Source organism: Dipodomys ordii, unplaced genomic scaffold (genome assembly GCF_000151885.1).
Source record: "Dipodomys ordii isolate 6190 unplaced genomic scaffold, Dord_2.0 Scaffold11, whole genome shotgun sequence".
Classification (NCBI taxonomy): Eukaryota; Metazoa; Chordata; class Mammalia; order Rodentia; family Heteromyidae; genus Dipodomys; species Dipodomys ordii.
In genome coordinates, this window is record NW_012267227.1 from 16,344,255 (window position 1) to 16,364,029 (window position 19,775).

The 19,775-nt window shown below is 48.4% G+C and overlaps 2 protein-coding genes across 3 annotated transcripts in view; one reads left to right on the forward strand and one right to left on the reverse strand.

Annotated features, from left to right (window-relative positions):
• Znf106 (zinc finger protein 106) overlaps positions 1-8,474 on the forward strand; it is a 61,712-nt gene extending 53,238 nt beyond the window's left edge. Inside the window, exons 14-20 of the mRNA XM_013009987.1 lie at positions 524-715; positions 1,137-1,199; positions 2,318-2,437; positions 3,346-3,417; positions 4,667-4,738; positions 6,858-7,004; positions 7,327-8,474. Coding sequence (XP_012865441.1) covers positions 524-715; positions 1,137-1,199; positions 2,318-2,437; positions 3,346-3,417; positions 4,667-4,738; positions 6,858-7,004; positions 7,327-7,383 — 723 coding nt within the window. The 3' untranslated portion in view covers positions 7,384-8,474. The remainder of the gene's footprint in view (positions 1-523; positions 716-1,136; positions 1,200-2,317; positions 2,438-3,345; positions 3,418-4,666; positions 4,739-6,857; positions 7,005-7,326) is intronic.
• Positions 8,475-11,710: 3,236 nt separating this feature from the next.
• Capn3 (calpain 3, (p94)) overlaps positions 11,711-19,775 on the reverse strand; it is a 31,176-nt gene continuing 23,111 nt past the window's right edge. Inside the window, exons 13-24 of one of the 2 annotated variants that reach the window (XM_013010233.1) lie at positions 19,542-19,750; positions 18,828-18,864; positions 16,986-17,003; positions 15,244-15,357; positions 14,376-14,453; positions 13,931-13,988; positions 13,782-13,846; positions 13,361-13,429; positions 13,203-13,281; positions 12,924-13,040; positions 12,583-12,641; positions 11,711-12,207 (exon numbers count right to left, since the gene is read on the reverse strand). In XM_013010233.1, the coding sequence (XP_012865687.1) occupies positions 12,181-12,207; positions 12,583-12,641; positions 12,924-13,040; positions 13,203-13,281; positions 13,361-13,429; positions 13,782-13,846; positions 13,931-13,988; positions 14,376-14,453; positions 15,244-15,357; positions 16,986-17,003; positions 18,828-18,864; positions 19,542-19,750 (930 nt within the window). In that variant the 3' untranslated portion in view covers positions 11,711-12,180. The remainder of the gene's footprint in view (positions 12,208-12,582; positions 12,642-12,923; positions 13,041-13,202; positions 13,282-13,360; positions 13,430-13,781; positions 13,847-13,930; positions 13,989-14,375; positions 14,454-15,243; positions 15,358-16,985; positions 17,004-18,827; positions 18,865-19,541; positions 19,751-19,775) is intronic. The other variant, XM_013010232.1, reaches the window with a different exon arrangement.

Here is a 19,775-nt window from a genome sequence, read left to right on the forward strand (position 1 = left end):
GCTGGGAAGGTGGCTCAGTGGTAGAGTGCTTGCCTTGCATGCATGAGGCCCTGGGTTCGATTCCTCAGTACCACATAAGCAAAAAAAAAAAAAAAAAAAGTTTAATAAAGTAGTTCTCCATAGAGATTCTTTGGAGACAGCATGACAGGATGGCACCAAAAAAGGAAGAGTTCCTGGGTCTGTTGCATGGAAGAAGGTACTAGAATGTGAAGAAAGGTTGATCCTGTATTTACATTAATTTTAGGAAAGTGAAAAGAACATAAGGAAGAATCCATTTCTTTTTTAGGATCAGAATGGTGTGGGTTGAAGTTAAAGTCATTGATCGTGTAAGAGTTTGCGCCTACTAGATGGGGTCTGAAGGAGGTCCTGGGAGGGGTGTGGCAGACTGGGGAGGTCAGGATTCCAAGTGGCTCTAAGAATTTGAGCACCAGTCGCAGACTTGAGGGTTGGTAGCGTTTGGGTTGATTTTGAAGTGGTCTAGCATGAGCTCCTTTGATTTTCTATGTGGTGGTTGCTTTTGCAGAACAACAAGCGACTGGAGATCTTTGAGTGCCACGGCCCTCGGGCGGTCAGCTGTCTAGCCACAGCTCAGGAAGGGGCCCGGAAGCTGCTGGTTGTGGGCTCTTACGACTGCACCATCAGCGTACGCGACGCACGCAACGGGTTGCTCCTCCGAACTCTGGAGGGCCACAGCAAAACCATTCTCTGCATGAAGGCGAGTACAAGCGCTTTCAGTGGCATTTGGCATGCACATTATTTAGGACTGGAGAAGAGCTAGGAGCTTGCAGAGCTTTTATTTATGCCTGGTTCACTGAGTGATAAAGTACTTTTTAATCTAGTCACTGAGAAACAGTGAAGTGTGTTGTTGTGTGGGGCAAGGGTACGATCTGATGCCCTTCTTGGCTATGTTTGCTCTTTCTAGAGAGTTAACAAACGTACCAGCGCATGGTCACTTCATCACGTGCCTAGTGCCAGGGTCTAAAGATTCAGTTGGCATAACTGGTTTGCTAAATACGTTATTTCATACCTTTGTGTTCCTTTGAAAATCAGATGGTAGTTACAATTTGCCCAGTGTGTGTTACATGTTAGAGGAAACTGAGATGCTGGCATTGAGTCATTGAGTCATTCTCTTGCAGGTGGTGAATGACCTCGTGTTCAGCGGCTCTAGTGACCAGTCAGTCCATGCTCACAACATCCATGTAAGCCATGTTGGTGGGATGTAGAAAATCTGTCGAAAGAGGCCCATTCAAGCCTGTGCTAGTGGCTCACTCCTGTAATCATAGCTACTCAGGATTCTGATATCCAAGTATATAGCTGGATAGCCAGCCTGGACAGTAAGTCCATGAGACTTGTTATCTCTAGTTAAGCACGAAAAAAGCCATAAGTGGAGTTGTGGCTCAAGTGGTAGAGCAGAAAAACTCAGGGATAGCTCCAGAACCTGAGTCCAAGCCCCAGGACAGGCATATTCACACCGGGGGAAAAAAGGCCTATTAAAGTTGAAGGTTTCCTTAGACTACTCTTGAGTCAGGCCTCATCTGTTGAAAGGAAGAATAATAATTGCTAAGCACATGCTCTTGGATAAATATAGTGAGCCCTTTAGAAATTCTGTCCTTTTTGAAATTTTTAATCCAGGACAGATTCAAAGTTTATCGAAGGTCTTATTTGAGTGCCTCTTTTTGACTTTTAAGTCAAGCAGCTGAGACTCTAGGCAAGTGTCTATGATTTGTAGATTAAAATAGAACAATAAAAACAGCTGCGAGGCTGGACTGAGGACACACTTGCTGAGGCTGAGTTCCTGAGCCCCATACACATGCAGTCCCATGACAGACTGTCTGTGTGAGAGCAATGGTGGCCGGGAGGGAGAGGCCCAGCAGCCATTACCCAAGGTTTGATATTTTACAATATTTACATAGATACAATGGGATGTATTCGGGAGGAGACCCAAGTCTAAGCACATTTATGTACATCTCACAGACATATAGCCTACAGTAATTTTAGAATTTTTACTGTTCCTATACTTTGGCCAATCTGTCACACGAGGTGAGTTGTGGGTTTGTTTGTTTGCTTGTTTTCCATTTGTGACACCTGTATTTGTGCTCAAGAAGTTTTTGATTTTGGAGTATTTTGGGCTTCAGGTTTTTAGATTAGGAATGCTCACACTGTGTTTCCAACAGTGCGAAATTTCCTGTAGGTAGCAAATGCAGTGAGAGTTCTTCAGCTGTTAGAACAGCTACATATGTTTGCATGTGGCTTCTTAGAATTAATGAGTGGTAAGGGTGACTTTCCGTTCACCTAGTGACTGTTCCTCTCTGTGCAGACCGGGGAACTCGTGCGCATCTATAAAGGCCACAACCATGCCGTCACCGTGGTCAACATCCTGGGGAAGGTGATGGTGACAGCCTGCCTGGACAAGTTTGTTCGAGTCTATGAACTGCAGGTAGAATTTGCACCCAGCATTTCGCTGTGGGGAAAGAGAGCCTGCCTGGGTTTTTTTTTTTTTCTTTTTGGTCGGTTGTGGGGCTTGAACTCTGGGCCTGGGCGCTGTCCCTGTGCTCTTCAGCTCAAGGCTAACCCTCTACCACTTGAGCCACAGCACCACTTCCAGTTTTCTGAGTGGTTAATTGGAGGTAAGAGTCTTGTGTACTTTCCTGCCCGGGCTGGCTTTGAACCGTGATCCTCAGATCTCAGCCTCCTGAGTAGCTAGGATTACAGGCATGAGCCACTGGCACCTGGCTGGTGTGGATTTCTGATACAGCAAGGCTTGGGTGGAGCCCAAGTGGTCTGTGTTCACAAACATACTGGATAATGATGAAGCAGCCGGCTCCTGTGAACCAAAATCTGAATTTCTAAGCTTAAGTTTCTAGAGAGAACCCTCAGGGACTTCACTTTGACCACTTCTCCCTCTGTGCAATTTTGGTTGTAATATTCCTAGTTCCCAACTCCTCACCTTGCAAGGGATTTACTAAGAAGACTCCATTCCTCTGTCTCTATTAATGCAAAACTGGTGGTTCAGTGTAATGCCACAGGAATAATTTAAACCACCAAGTCCCTGAAGTACTAGAGTTAATAAACACAAGGGGCTGGGCACAGGAGGCTCACGCCTGTAATTCGAGCTACTAAGGAGGCTGAGATCTGAGGATCGCGGTTCAAAACCAGCCTGGGCAGGAAAGTCCATGAGATTCTTTTCTCCAAATAATCACCAGAAAACCGGATGTGGTGCTGGGGAAGTGGTGGAGCACTTGCCTTGAGCTGAAGGGCTCAGAGACAGTACCCAGGCCCAGATTTCAAAAACAAAACACAAAGGAAATAAACCCTTAATTCTTTTTCCTTTTCTTCCTTCTGCAGTCCCATGATCGACTGCAAGTCTATGGAGGACACAAAGACATGATTATGTGTATGACCATCCATAAGAGCATGGTGAGTCATGATTGCATGTGAGACGTGAGCTTCTAAACGTGTTTGCCTACAATTCTGCCCACAGATGACGCTACCGCCCGCCTCTTCCCAGTGTGCTCATTGCCAACTGCCTTTGTGCCTTGTCCTAACAGAGCAACCCAGCAGCATAAGTTGAATATGCTATTTCTACTCATAACTAATATAAGTACCATAAAAATGTAGTGCAGTGCCATCGTTAGTTAGAAGATATATTTAAGATGTTTAAAAGAAAATACAGTGGTACTTTTTCTAGAATCATGATCCAAAGAGAAGGGTAGAATTAGAGTCAGGAGACTTGGCCATTGTTGCACAGTTAGAACAGGCCTAAAAGTAGAAGCTAACTCACTTCTCTGCTGAGCCTCGATTTATTTTAAAATTAGGTCATTGAGTCAGAATGGATCTTCTCAAGTTTTTAGTAGTAGAACCCTCTCTTAGAATGAAATTCAGAATGCCGGGCGCTGGTGGCTCACACCTGTAATCCTAGCTACTCAGGAGGCTGAGATCTGAGGATTGCAGTTCAAAGCCAGCCCGGGCAGGAAAGTCCGTGAAACTCTTATCTCCAATAAATCACCAGAAAACCGGAAGTGGTGCTGTAGCTCAAGTGGTAGAGTGCTCACCTTGAGCTGAAGAGCTGAGGGACAGCACTCAGGCCCAGAGTTCAAGCCCCACGACCGACAAAAAAAAAAAATGAAATTCAGATTCTTTTTTTTTTTTTTGGTAGGTCATGGGGCTTGAACTCTGGGCCTGAGCACTGTCCCTCAGCTCAAGGATAGCGCTCTACCACTTGAGCTACAGTGCCACTTCTGGTTTTCTGATGGTTTATTGGAGATAAGAGTTTCACAGAGTTTCCTGCCCGGGCTGGCTTTGAATTGAGATCCTCAGATCTCAGCCTCCTGAGTAGCTAGGATTACAGGCATGAGCCACCGGCACCCATCTTGAAATTCAGATTCTTGATAGACAACACCAGTTAGAAGCCAAAGCTACCCCAGTTAAAGAATAAATGACTGTCTCCAAGTCCTGCCGGTTGCATTTGGAGTCACATGCCCCAAGAGCTCTTCATCGGCTCTCTAAAGAACACACATTCAAAGTGTTCTGACCAGTAGATCTAGAAGTTACACTCCCATTCTAGTACTTGGGAGGTGGTTTTGCTTTAGGCTTATGTTTCTTTTATTTTGAGGATGTTTTGTGGCTGTGTCTATGTTGGCCTAATCCTGTTAACTTCTTTCTCCAGATTTATACTGGCTGTTATGATGGTAGTATTCAGGCTGTGAGGCTAAATCTGATGCAGAATTACCGCTGTTGGGTAAGCAATGACACTGTTCTTGTCACCAAGGGGAGAGACACTCAGCTCTAGGCTAGTTTATAGCTCTTTGTCATTATCGGCTTAGTGTTTTGTATTTGAGTGTATGTATTTAAGCTGTATGACTTTACTATAGGACAAGGAAGCTTAGAATCACAAATAAAATATTTTTGTGATTTTTATTTTACATCTTTTTGAGATAGCCTCATTATGTATTGTAGATTGGCTTCAAATTCACCATTGTCCTACTTCAACCTCACAAATGTTTAGATTATTGGCATATGCCACCATACCAAGCTATACTTTTTTTTTTTTTTTTTTTTGGTCATAGGGCCTGAACGCAGGGCCTGGGCACTGTCCCTGAACAGCTTTTTTGCTCAAGGCTAGCACTCTACCACTTTCAGTCTCACAGACTTTCCTGCCTGGGCTGGCTTTGAACTGTGATCCTCAGATCTCAGCCTCCTGAGTAGCTATGACTACAGGCGTGAGCCACTGGTACCTGGCCGTGGGACACTTATCTCCAATTAACCACCAGAAAACCAGAAGTGGCACTGTGGCTCAAGTGGTAGAGCGCTCACATTGAGCTGAAGAGCTCAGGGATAGCAAGCACCCAGGCCCAGAGTTCAAGCCCCATGACCGACCAAAAAAAAAATTAAAAAATTCAGTACTACTTCTTGTAAGTCTTCTTTAAAATCCATTCTTATATTGCTCATGACCAAAGAGAAGTTTTTGGTACTGAATTTCTTTTTCCCCAAGCCCTAATCTCCTCATTACTCATGGAATAAATTTATCACTCTTTATTTTTAAACTGGATTTTAAGCTTATCCAAAACCTAATTGTTTCCAGTTTGTTTATATTACTGTCTTTGCTTTTTTAGTCTTCTGAGTAAAGGCAAGCAAAATCTAGCACAAAAGCCAGGATATACAAATAGAAAACGCATCTAGGGAAATAGGGAACATATTTTCTATTCTTCTTTCCTTTTTTTTTCCTTTGGTGCCAGTCCTGGGGCTTGAAATCAGGGCCTGGGTACTGTCCTTGAGCTTTTTTGTTCAAGGTTAGAGCTCTACCACTTCTGGCTTTTGGGTGGTTAGTTGAAGGCAAGGGTCTGACAGACCTTCCTGGCAGGTTTGGCTTCAAACTGCAATCTGCAGATCTCAGCCTCCTGAGTAGCTAGGATTACAGGCGTGAGCCATTGACACCCAGCATATTTTGTGTTTTTAAAGGTACAGGCATGGAATACTTTGACAGAGAAAAGCCTTAGATATGTATTAGGTTTTAGAATAAATATGTTTAGTATTATAGTCTCAAGGTTTACCATAAACAAGTGTTGGAAAGAGCTAAAACAAAGCCATTGTGCTTTCTGACTAATCATGAAATCCAACCACATAAGTCAGGATTTTTTTAAGGAAACGAAAGATTGTGATTGGAATGGTAGCAGCAATGAATTTTAAAGGGCAGATTCTTTAGCAAGTACAGTCATCTTAGTGTATTTCCACAGATGCGTTTCTCGTTCAGACATTTTTATTTCCAAGTCTATAGGTCAGAAGTTCTTAGAATGGTTAAATATATTTTTTACTGTATTTTAGGACATTTTTTGCCTTTTGAACTAAATGGACTAAAATTTAGTTTTGTGATGGCAAGATGAACAAGAATGTAGTTTAAACTAAATTTCTGCTTTCATCTTTAAACATTTGCTAAACTTTTCCATATTTATCTAACAAGATGTAATTGTTAGATGGGCATGGTAGTGCATACCTATAATTCCAGAACTTGGAAGGTGAGGCAGGAAGATCACCAACGTGAGGTCAGCCTTACTGAGCCACATAACATGACCTTGTCTAAAAATACAATATAATGTCTACCTTTTCAGAATGCCAAAGAGCCAAAAGACTTTCTGGTCTTTCTTTTCATGGCTCCTTATTATACTGGTAATTAATATGATAGCCACTCGTATTGCTATACTTTGTAGCTAAGAATAAGTTGAAGTGTGACGGGCTTTTCTCTTCCAAGGTACCTGGGGACAAAAGCAGGGGAGGATACTTTGCAGTTGGCTCTGCAGTGTGCTGTTGGTGGTTCTGTTCCACTTTCCTCCTCACCTGGCCCCTTGCTGTCTGTCTTGCAGTGGCATGGCTGCTCTCTGATATTTGGGGTCGTAGATCACTTAAAACAACACCTGCTGACTGACCACACGAATCCCAACTTCCAGACTCTGAAATGCCGCTGGAAGAATTGCGACGCATTTTTCACCGCTCGGAAAGGATCCAAGCAGGTGCGCCCGTGGACCCCGCTTTCGCAGGGGCGGGCAGAGGGTTTTGGCTCTCGTAAGAATATTGTGGGCATATTTCTTCTTTGTTATTCTGAGACTTGGGAGGAAGAACATGGCAGATTTTCATGAAGAGCTTAGAGATTATTTTTAGATGTTTCTCAAACTCAGTAATTGAACCTACAGATTTATTCCAGTGCTCTTTGGTAAGAGGAGAACTTACAGCTGAGTGCATAAGTGAATTATCTGGGGTGGCTTTCCTCGGCTTTGACTTGCTCCTGTCTTCCAGCCAATTTGTGTCTTACGGTCCCTCTCCCCTTCTCCTTAGGATGCTGCTGGACACATCGAACGACATGCTGACGATGACAGCAGAATTGATTCATGAAGTTTGTTGCCTCCCATGTTGGGAAGTCACTAGTAGAACTATTTCATTGTGGCCTCTTCACACAGACCACTCCCTCTTCTTCCCCCCCCCCCGGAAGCGGGGAAGTAGAAAGCCAGGCTTACCAACTAGCAAAAGCCTGTGCAGCTCTGTGAGGTCAGAGGTTACATTTCAAGTTTGTGCAGGAGGGTGCAATGACATTGAAACAGATTTTTTTTTAAGGATACCTATACTCCTCTGGGACATAGAGTGATTCATGCGACTAGCATTCTTTCCATGTTTATTAAAACTCCAGATCTTAATTGGTTACCTACTTTGGCCCTAATCATATTTTTGTCACTTTGAGCTTGCAGTTTCTAGTTTATGTTTCTTACGATGCTTTCTGCCTTTGATAGTCAAGCTTTCAGTACAGCTTTGTTGAGATGCTACATTTTCAGGACCCAGTTGTAAAGACTGGGTGTGTACTTACCTTTCTTAACCATTATTTGTAGTGTGTTTCAGATATTCACTTCCTTAGTAAATGGACAGAGCTGGCTTGCAGTGCAATAGGACACATGGGAGATGATTGCTAACCAGCTTGAGTTGGAGGATTCAGGACCCAGTCCCATTGAGATGAGTCCTTGTGGAAGCCTTTCCTGGAGAACTTGTGTGCAGGTCTGGCAGAGCGCCCGCTGTGAGGCAGCAGCCAGGCCAGTGTCTCCTTTTCTGTTCTGCTGTTAGGCCCGGGAGCTCCTTGCCACAGGTGCCTTCGGCTGTTTGGGCTGGAGGCGTACCCTGTGTCCCTGCACCTCTCCTGCCCTTTAACTGTGCCTAGAGCAATGGCAGCCGTCAGTCCTCTGGGCTCACAGGGCATTTTCCACCCACCCACAGCACCCCAGGTCAGGGAGTTAAGACTAAAGCATCTGGATACAGTCTTTAGGGACTGAAGCCGGCCTTCTGGAGACTTTTGGAAGCTAGTATCTTGGTCTTTACCCACCTGCTGGCTGAGGAATCTGGGACAACCGAAGCACCCAGGTCAACAGAGCCTCACTTTCATTGTGGGACTTGGGGATTTTTCTCTGGACTGTTGATCAGTAAAAGTACACTAAGTGTCACTTTCTGCTCTTGTTTCTGGAATCTAAAACTCAAGATTGTTGAGAGAGAGCGAGATGAGTGGGGGAGCCCCATGCCGCTAGGTGGCCTGAGGGTGTGGCCCTGTCTGCGGGCAGTGCACCTTCAGGGTGTTCTCACCCCGCAGCAGGAGTGCAGCTGTGCACACTTCTCCCTCTGGCTTTGGGGTGGGGCAGGGTCTGTGAGCCCTGGGTATTTATAATGGAAGACTTAAGTACGTGTTCTTTTCTCTAGGAAAAAGCTCCTGTGTTTCTTACTAGTCCAGAAAACGTTGAGAGCTAGTCTAGAGCTGTTGCTAGGTAACAGACGGCCCCACAAGCCATTCACTCTCTTCCCTTGAGAGTACAAAAACTTCCGTTAGTCACATGGCTTAGATTTGTCTGATGTTGAAGAGATCGTGTGGATCAGGTGGATTAATGCTGATTCTGTGGGAGATTAAAGCCGCTCTTCCCACCTCTTACCCCCCATTCCTAGAACCGTGACCAGAGCAGTCACACTGTTGTGTGGGTCTGAGGGTAGTGGCCTCCCAGGACTCCATCTGGATTTACTGCCAAAGCTTGCACTTTTCCCTGGGCCGCAGTGAGGCAGCGTTTGCATGCTGGCAGGGTGAGGTGCTAAGGAAGCTTCCAGTGCTGTCGGCCAAGGGCCTGTGGAGCAGGGAGAGGGGTGACACGTTTCCAGCGGGCAGCAGGGCGCGGAGGGCCAGGCACTCGGGACTTCACTCAGTAGAGTTACAGGCGCACATCTGTCTGGGTGTGTGCATCGGTGTGCTTCTTGCATACATGAGTCCAGGTGGGCACCTGGATTGTATTGTTTCTCATGTCACAAAAGTTTTCTTTGAAGCAGCAGCAGTAATGTGTTCTTTTCAAAAACGTGAAATTCTTTATGAGTGATGGAGAATGACCCATTCCAGCCCTCTTGAGAAAGGAAGGAGCCAGGGGGTCTTGGCCCCTTTTGTTTGGTTGCGTTGTGATCTGTGTGTTTTGAAAGTTGTGCAGAGCTGGGCTGAGGGAACGTCAGATCTCAGCCTCTGCTTGTGCTCCCAGGGCGGTGGCTCAGGTCCGTGTTGACTACATACAGCTCAGTAGTTCACGAAGGAAAGGATCTAACTGTCCACTAACCCAACAGAAACTGGCACTTTCCAGTAGTTGGAAGCCATCTTTAGAATTCTTGACAACACCAAGCCAAGGAAACCACAGAATAAATCTTTTCATATGCTCATTCTTTATACATCAGTTTACACTGATAAAAGTATCAGTCACTTTGTTTTCTGTAAAAGTTGTTAATCAGGTTCAGAATATATTTTGGTATGCTCCTCTGCTCGGTTCTAAACAATGCAAACAAAAATAGCAACTTAACTTGACCTGATGTTACTTGAATTGAGAAGTGATTCACTACCACACTCCTGCTTTTGTGGGGAGGTTTTTTTTCTCCCCCAGAATAGCGAGCAAGTGAGTGTTTCATTCATGACCTACATGTGATTTATAGGCAGTGCCCTTGCTGTTGAAGTGACTGTTTGCCTAACCAAGGTTTTCTTTTGTCGTTTTTCCTGGTAGATGATAGAGTGGACAGCTTGTGACTAGGCATGTGGCTAGCTGCTGGGCATGGGTGTAGGCGTGCAACTAGAGCAATGAATGGTGTGGTGTGTTTTGTGGAAGAGAATCCAGTGGAGAGGAGATTGAAGTATATTGCGAAGTGAAATTTGAATAGCACACATATTCTGGTTTGCTCAAATATTGCAGCTTGTAAGTGCATACTTTTAAATTTAGTTCTTGTTACCTAAAGGAGAGCTCTTAGCATTATTATGAAGACCATGCTTGCCACATTGGTAAAATGGTGGTTTTAGCCCAGCCGGAGTCATTTAAGACCGTGGGGTTGAGAGAAGCGTGGATGGACACAACTGAGCAAGTGTGGAAGTGCTTTGAGCCCCGCCAAGTTCCATGTGAAAGTGGATGTGCGACCCTCCTCTAAACCAAACCCCTGCTTCCCACACAGTAGCTGACTTCACCTACTGCCCTAAGTGTGTGGCCCTGCTCAGCCGAATGGCAAATAGGGTTTCCCAGATTTGCTCTGAATTCAAGGTTGTAATGCAGCTGAACTGGAGGCAAAATGGGGTCGAAGGAGGAAAAGCTGTTGAAGACCTTTCTCCTATTAAGAGAAATCCTGTCCCCAAGAGCTACTCCAGTACCCTTGGTTTCTGATTTTTTTTTCTTCAGTATTGAGTATGGATTTGAAGGAAGAAGTCAGATAACACCTGACTGCAAAAATGTTTATAAACAAATAAGCCTAGTCTTCTTACATTTTGGTATAAAGCTGTGAACTTCATAACTTTGTAAAGCAAGGTATAGAGCAAATACAAGAGGAGAATAAAGTACTTTTACTAATTGACTGTTTACTTTCATTACCTTGTTTGCATCTTCATAGTCAAACGTCTTTTTCTGCACGTTGACATAAAGCATGAGAACAGTGGTAGAAAACACAAGATGTTTAGAGATGTGTTGCCTATAGATGTGCCACAGGCTACAGCCCAGGTAAAATGGATACACCAGCTACACTTGGGAGTTGTCTGGTATCTTAGAGCAAGTAACTGGAACTAAACTCAAAAAACTATCTTTGATCCAGGCACCTGTGGCTCACACCTGTAATCCTAGCTTCTCAAGAGGCTGAGATCTGAGGATCACAGTTCAAAGCCAGCCCGGGCAGGAAACTCCATGAGACTCTTATCTGCAAGAAACTACTCAAAAAAGCCAGAAATGGTGCTGTGACTCAAGTAGTAGAGTGCTAGCTTTGAGCAAAAGAAACTCAGGGACAGTGCCCAGGCCCAGACTGGCAAAACAAACAAACAAAAAACTACATTGCCCCTCCCTCCAGTCACCCACAAAAGTTTACACTTTCTTGTGTTCTATACACCAACAATTATTTTACCCAATATAGCTAAATATATTCCCCCTTCCTTACCTGAGTGACTAGTCAAGCAATATAGGTGTGACTGAAATGGGGCTCAAGGCTGAGGTTTTTGTGTGCTGGTGTTCTATTTGGAAACTAGGGCTTTCTGCCATCAAGTACTAAGCGGGCCCTGCCTGCCTTGGCTTCTAGGTACATTCAGGGCATGGCTGTAGAATTCAGCCTGGGGCTTTGTGCAGGTGAGTTTATTACTGGAAGGTATTCAGTCCTGCTCTGGCTGATAAACGTGGGGATACAAAACACAGTGGAACCAGCTGTACACATGCCTTTATTTAGATCAACTTCTCTCTGAATGCAGCTAAACTTAGGAGTCAGACAACTCAAAAGTATCCAACCCTGTTCCACTGGATTTGTTTACCCCAGAGCCAGGCCCATCCTAAAACAGTCAGACAGAACCAAGTTCAGGTTTGGCTTTTGTCCCATGAGTGGGAAAGCATACAGGTGATGGGCTTCTAGCGGCGGCTCTGCAGTCAGCCTGGTACAAGCTACAGGAGAGCGTTTGCTTCAGAATCAGCAGACCTCTGCACTACGCTGCACCTAGCAGAGGCAGACACTTGCAGAGGGACAGAGGTGTGCTCCAAGAGTCAGGCTACTCATCAAGACAAGATAGAGGGACCTGGAGGAGAACCGACCGGGGAAGCGCCTGGAGGCCAGGGCCTCTAGCGATATTAGATACAGTGGAAATCCTGAGTGATCCTGCGTGGCCTTGGACAAGGGCAGCCTGGTTCATGCATACATGGTGAGCTGCAGCCACTGAAAGAGGAAGTCCCAGGATCAGAACGTAGACAAGGACAGAGCAGCCCAGCCCTAAGCATCTTACAGCTGGGGGGGAGGGGAGGGAATAGATACCAGCAAGATTTTCAAAGGAGGAGCCTGTTTGCCGTGTCCTTTTTCCCCAGGTGGTCTCCAGAGGTACATGTTTTCTAGTGTCAGGTAATTTTAGGGGTTGAGGCCTTTCTGGAGCTTTTTGCTATTACATGATCTCCATGAGCCACATTCCCTGCTGAGTTTCTCTGCTTCATCTTCCCTTCCTACCCATCCCTCCGCCACTCTCTAGAAGTAAGGAACATTGTGTCTTGCACTGTCATGGGCTTTATGGTGCAGGAAGAATGTGCAAGGTCTTTTTACCTCGAGAACATTGAGTTTGATGATACCATCTCCATCCTTGTCAAATGCATTAAAAGCTCCTGTGTAAGAAAGAATGCACAGGCCAGTTACAGACTTGTTCCACGTCCCCTGCTATAACATGTCTGAAGGAAATGTGTGCCGTGTTGTCCTTCAGCACAAATAGCTACAGGTGACATGGCTAGAGACCCTCTCCTTGCCATCCTTTCCTGGACCAAGAGCGGCCTTGGTCTTTGTTCAGCCGGACACTAGATTATCTGGCCGAGGTTCCCACATGTCCCTATTGGGGGAGGGAGGGGCCGGGAAAGCTGGAGAGTGCTGAATGGTCCCCCCCCCCCACTTACTGAACATGCCCTCCAGTCTGACAAAGCAGCAGATGAAGCTGTCAAAGTCGATGTTCATGTGTTTGTCTGCATAGCGCATGGTGATGATATCGTAGAGCTGGCTGTTGAGGTGGAAGCCTGCGTAGAGGAGGAACTGAGCTCATCTCCCTGCCCCCTGCCCGCTGGCCTCAGGAAGGAGGGTGAGAATCCTCCCTTCTAACGGTCCTTGTAGCCTCACTTCCCCTCCATTCCTGCCCCCCTCAGGTGAGCTTCCTCTTGCCGGCCACCCCTCCATGATACCTGCGTCGTTGACTGCGTTTCGCATCTCGTAGCTGTTGATGGTGCCCGAATGGTCTGTATCGTAGCGTTTGAAGATTTTCTGAAAACAAATTTGAAGACGAGGTCACACTGAATCCCTCCATCAGCCCCTCCACCCCAGCGCCTCCTCCCTCGCCCACCTGCCAGGCCTTGATCTTCTTCCACAGGTGGTGGAACTCCTGCAGGTTCAGCCTCCCTGAGCCATCTGTCTGAAGGCGGAAGGTCAGGGCCAAGGGCTCACAGTGAAATCCCCCCGCACTGGGAGGGACTGACGACGGGGAGTCCGGGAGGCTGCTCACCCGCTACCCGGCGAGCTGTGTAGCCTTCCTCTCCTCTCCACACTCACCCCCCCCTCCCAGCTTTATCATCTATGGGGGCAGAATCCCCGGCAGGATTTCAGGCCTGAGGGTGGGGTTAGCTACCGCCCCTTTCAAACAGCAACCAGGATATTCTGAGTCAGGGTCTCAGGTCTTTTGGGGGGCATAGTTTAGGCTCTCTGACGGGACATTTTCTTTTTTCCCCCTGTCCCCTGTGGGCAGGTGAGCGCAGGTGGAAGGATACGTCCATGAGCGCAATCATGCTGCGGCAGGACTCCAGCGTGAAGCCTTGCGTCTTCAGCTCCTTGTCTGGGGGGATGGAGAAGAGTGAGGAGCTGCTTTCAGACAGCTGGACTCCCTGCCCATCCCCTTCATCTGCTCTGAGTTGCTCACGTTTGTTCACAACTGTGTTAAGGACGTTCTTGAGCTCATCTGCACAGATCTCCATGTCCTGGGGATGGAGGGAGGGAGAGAGGGAGGGAGGGGATTCGTTATGGTTCAAGGGTAGCGCCGCTGGTGGGGCCGAGGCTTTGCAAAACCAATCCCAGCTGTCCACATTTGTGTAGTCCCAGTTGGTGCTGCTCTGTCATGGGGAGCTGAGGGTTCTCTAGGGGGGAGACAGTGCCCAGTACTATACCCTCAGCTGTCCACATTGTGTGGGCAGCTCATACCAGAGGGCTCTGAGCCAGTGCATGATGTCCCTCTAAAACCCAAGGGCTTGTGGGCATCTGTGTTGCACACATACAGGGCAAACCCCCTCTTCTGGGCAGTAATGAAACAGCCAGTCACTGGCAGCTAACCTAGAAGGGCAGTCAGGCCCTGGCTTGGAGATACTCACATCCCCTGCTATCTGTTTGAAAATGTTGCGGAACTGCTGCTGCTCCTCGCTCTCCTGGTCTGGGTTGCCAGGCCGGGGCTGTGGAAATACAATGGGGGACTTGTGGGAATCGGGCCAGACAGACCGGGAGGAAAGCTCCTCCAGGCAAACAGCCCAGGTGGCAGCAGGCGCTGGCATGGGGGTTTCTTACTCCAATCTGGCGAGCAGGAGTGAGAACCATCTAGGCCTCAGTGGCTCTTTGAACCTCGTCCGCTCAGATACATTTACTGTGCCAGCAAGCAGACCGCTCCCGCCCTTCCCCCCCCCCCCCCCCCAGCCTTCTCCTGGGTCCTGAACCTGACAGTTCCAACCAAATGGTCAGGAGGCCGGCCATTCCAGTTCCTCCATCGGCCTCCGTCACTGAGGCTCAGTTCTCCACCCCACTGCATGTGTCCTCCACAACAAAGGACATAGACTTGCACACAACTTTTCACCCTTAGCCCCACGTCCACGAAGCTTCTGTGACCTCTCCTCCGCTCTAGAGGACTCCCATTGCCATCAGCAGCCCCCCTGCTTTTGGTACTTAGGCCCTTTTGTCAAGAGCTCAAAGACTAAAGACAGGCGTTCTTCTCCCAAGCAGGTCTCCGGCCCTTGCCAGTCCCTCTGTCCGCGTGCCCGCGGGGTTTGCCCCAGTCGGGAGGCCCAGCCCGCACTGCACTCCTGTGGCCGCTTTGGTAGGGCCGCCAGTAAGTCATCTGCCGGGCAGCATCCCAGAGCTTGGAGGAGCTTGGAGGAGCTCGCTCTAGCCGGTGAAGACACGCCCCCATGGGAGCACAGGAGGCCCCCTGTTGTGCACGAGCCACCCCGTTCATGCCACATGCACAGAAACCTGTGGGCATTTCTCTTGCTTCTCAGGGCTTGTTTTGTCTTTGCCCTCCTCTGACACCTGGTCCACACCCAGCTCCTTGTTGCTGTTTGCTCGGTCTGAAACGAAGATGATGGGCTGGGGAGAGGAGGGAAGCGGACAAGGGCGGGAAGGAAGCAAGGATTACAGGTTGAGAGTGTGCGGCAGTCGGTCTCCCCTCAGGGCGCAGTAAGCCTGGCACAATGAGGTGTGACGTGTGAAGAGCGTTAAGAGCAGCATGATCCAGGACAGTGGTTTTCAAATACTTTTGAATTTTTTCCCCCAGTAGAAATACTTTAGATTTCCCCAGAATCCACATATAAATAAAACCAATAGAAACAGCTTCTACCCCAGGCATGGTTGGGTACGTGCCTATAATCCGAACTACTGGGGAGGCTGAGGCAGCAGAATAACAAGTTTAAGACCAGCCTAGGCAACATGGACCATCTCAAAACAACTTTAGGTTAAAAGGCAGGCAGAGCCCCTAACCCTTATTATTGAAATCACGGCGGCCAGTGAGGAGCCTTGGTTGAATCTGCAGAGTACAGACTGGAAAAAGGCTGGTCATTGGCCTGCTCAGAACACAGACAGCCCTACCCCTCTCATAACAAATACCTGTCCTGACCTCGGTTTACTCAGCTCTTAATGGCGATGGCCAAACCTGCCTTTCCCTCCCTGGCCCTGTGGGGATTAGATGAGAAAACTGGATGCAAACCTGTACTGAAAGCACAGGGAAGATTTCAAGAGACGGTTGGAAGCTATGCTCATGCAAGCGAAGAGGTTATGGAAAGAGGTGGGGGCTGTGCATGCACCCCATATGGAAAGCCAGAGGAAGCCGCAGACCTTGGGGATGCAGCTCAGAGAAGAATGGGGTAAGTAAGCAGAGTCTCAAAGCGGAACAAGCCGCCTGGCTGGGGAGGCCCACTGTCTTCCCATGCTGCTGGTCTGGGGTAGCTGGAGTAAGCAGACAAGAAAACGGCCTTGGAACCCAGCAGTCACCGAGGGGTTTGCACAAGCAGCTGAAGCTTGCAGGGACCCCAGAGCAAGCAGAGGCCCCTGTGTGAGGGGAACGTGTGCCAATGGGCACGGCATAGCCGTGGAGCACCCCTGGAGCCAGGCACATGTGTGCAGACCCAGGTGCAGGTCGGGATCACCCAGGCTTTGGAGTGGAAGAGGCTGGGCACTGGGAGGGTAGCCAAGGAACACAGGTGCTGGAGGTGGAGTAGACATGTAAGGCTTCCCTGTCCAGTTGTCCCACTCGGCAGCTGTGTCCTAGACCAAGTCACTTCTCTGCATCTGTGCCCTCAGGAGTAATAACGGGGCCTCCCTTTAGATACTGTGGTAAGTGGGGGGGGGGGGAAGCTGGGCCTGCTCTGCACTAGGCCCCATACCTGGAGAACCTGGGTGATGCATTCTAGGTACCACCATGAACATTAGCCACAAAGCTTGTCTGATGGCCCCCAGTGGCTCAGGGCACAGATCTCTGGAGAGGGACCGCCTTGAGCAGGTTAGTTTGTACCTTTTCTTCCCCTCTTAAAATGGGATTTGTCTCCTAGGAAAAGCAGCTAGACGAGTCTCTGCACACAGCCTTCCCTCAGCCATCGCCGTCACACTCAGCCCACCGGGGACTCAGGGAAGGCAGGCAGGGGAGAGGCAAGTTGGATACATGCATGCACACACACGCACACACATGCACAGTGCTCTACTCACTCACCCATTACACCCACCTTAGTTTTTTTCTTTTTCTGTGTAAGAAATGGAAACAGTAAATGGACAATGAGTGAAAACGTTTAGAACTGATCTGAAGCTTGGGGTATAGGTCTCGGGTCCACATAGCTGCGTTAACTGGCTCCAGCAAGAAGGGTGAAGGGTGGAAAAAGAATTCTTCCCCCGTTCCTATCAGAGACTGGTAGCTGCTGTGGCTTTTGTTGTTTTTCGTTGTTGGTTGTGGGGCTTTAACTCTGGGCCTGAGCACTGTCCCTCAGCTCTTCAGCTCAAGGCGAGCGCTCTACCTCTTGAGCTACATCGCCACTTCCTGTTTTCTGGTGGTTTATTGGAGATAAGAGTCTCACGAAATTTCCTGCTCGGACTGACTTTGAACCATGATCCTCGGATCTCAGCCTTCTGAGTAGCTAGGATGACAGGTGTGAGCCACCAGTGACTGGCTGTGGCTTTGTTTTAATAACTCACTGTTACAAAATACGTGAGGAAACAGACCTTCTGGCTGTTTTTTTTTTTTAATGTAATTGTTTGCTAAAACATTGAACATACGGCTCATTCAAACTATCCTGAAAATGAATATGACTTAAGGAATAGTTAAAAACAATTTTTCTGAGCAAACATTTCACGTCAGGAGATTTAATGTGGGGATCCAGGCTTGGGACTCCTTTTGTACTATGAGGTTTGGCGGGTAGGCTGGCAGCATCCTGGGCCGCAGCGCTCTGCTGGGCAGCTGCCCTCTGCACCCACCAATACTGAAGCCAAGTGTCATTTGAGAGCCCGTATAGGGACACCAGGCCCTACACCTGCTGCTCTTTCTGTGTGGTTGCAGTGTGTGAGTGCGTAGCCCCTGGTGATTCTATACAGTGATTGCCAGAATCCAGAACCAAATGCACGAAGCGCTGACAGCCAACATCTGCAGCAGCTTGGAGCCCTTGGAGATCTGGCACTGGCACAGGATGAGGGAGGTTGTGACTGTGCTGACACTACCAGGAAGATATTCAGTGGAGCACTCATCCTGCTGCTTCAGGTGACACCCACTGAGCACGAGACTGTTTACTAACCAGTGCTCACAGCCCTAAGACTCCTCAATCTGAAGCATACACTGTTTCTAATGTAGGGGTTCTCGGCCCTGGGGGCTGGCCTGGACGAGGTGGTCGGAAACCTATGTTGAGTCAGAATCTGAATCTTGAGTTCCAGTCCTGCCTGCCACTTACCAGCTCCATGAATGCAAGGAAGTCAGGTAGCCCGGCTGTCTTGCCTGAAAGGTAGGGCTGATAACGCCATCTACCTCTCAGAAGACTTGCAAGCATCAAACGAGATAACACATGTGAAAAATACCTTGAAGTGTGTAAAACCTGTGGATTACAAACTCTGTCCGTGCTGGGGGGAGGTGCCACACTAACCTCTGAGTTAAATAAACCCACAAAAGCATCGCCAGACATCTTATTATCCCTCCCACTTTGCAGACTGAGAAACCGAGTCAGAGGGGCTATATGACTTGTCCGGGCCACTTGGGTGGTGAGTGAAGTTCTGGTTTTGATGGCGGGTTCAGAGCAGGTATACTTCCTTTTCGCTACCTGGGAATTCCCCTTGTCCAACCACATCCATGTTAGCTGTCTTCCCGGCAGCCCTTCCCCTGGCCTTGCTCCTTTCTTCTACTCATTCGTCCTCCATTCTTCCCAGCCAAACCCCTGACACCCATGTCTTCCGTCCATGCCCAGCAGAAGCTGCAGTGACATGGTGTGGTCACTGCACACGGCCCTCTGCTAGTCCTCACTCTCCCGGTTACCCTGCCTGGCCCAGGAAAAGCAGCCCTCTGCACCTCCTCGTATCAATCAACCACTCACCACTGGCCGATCCACAGAGATTGTATTTTCAACTTCCCTGTGAAAAACACAAACATGCGGGTGTCTCGGTGTCACTAGGAACAGCATGAAGGATCAGGCCACATGGCTGCTTGGGTGGACAAACTGGGACTGATTTAAGAGATCCCTTGGGATTAAACATCCACCCAGGAGCCAGCCACCGGTAGGCATCATTGCCAGCAGCCAAGGCCCGCCACACTGATATCCCCCCCCCTCCCCCAGGTCCCCAAAGCTATGACCCAGCTATCCATCCTCAGGCCTCACATTTCTTCAGGGGACAGAGATCAGGGTGGCAGAGCCTATGCACATACCCATGAGGGCCAAGGACAGGATATGGCTTTGCTGTCTGTCTTGCCACCCTATCCTGACACTTCAATCACCCACCATGCTTCTTACTCCTCCTCCCTATTCTATGAGTATATCATCATCTCAAAACCCAGCAGAGATGCTGCTTCTATCTACTGTTACCTAGAACACCTGGGATATAATAGGTGTTCAGTAAATAAGTGCAAGAATGAATGAGTGGATTAGGGAGCTCGGGCCATGGCTCAGGAGTGGAGAAGAGGCAGAAGCTGGTGGGCACACCCCGGGAGCCCTGAAGAAGACTGGCCTGGCCGTCTGGTCCTGTCTCTGATCTCTGGAAAGGGCCCCCCGGGGCTTTTAGGGATGGGTGGCTAGAGCCAGGCTGGTACTCACTCGGAGAGGTTTCTCTTCTCTGAGAAGACGCGGAGGATGAACTCCCCCTCCTGGTGGGGCTCGTAGGTGGAGGGCACGATGACGTACTCGCTGGGAGGCAGGCGGAAGCGCTGGGACACCTCCCGCATGTTGATGTAGGTTTTGCTCCTGGCCTTGGAGGCGTTGTACAGGAAGAAGTCCTTCTGCAAGTGCTGCTTGTTCCCATGCATCTAGGACACAGAGCAGCCCGTGGGA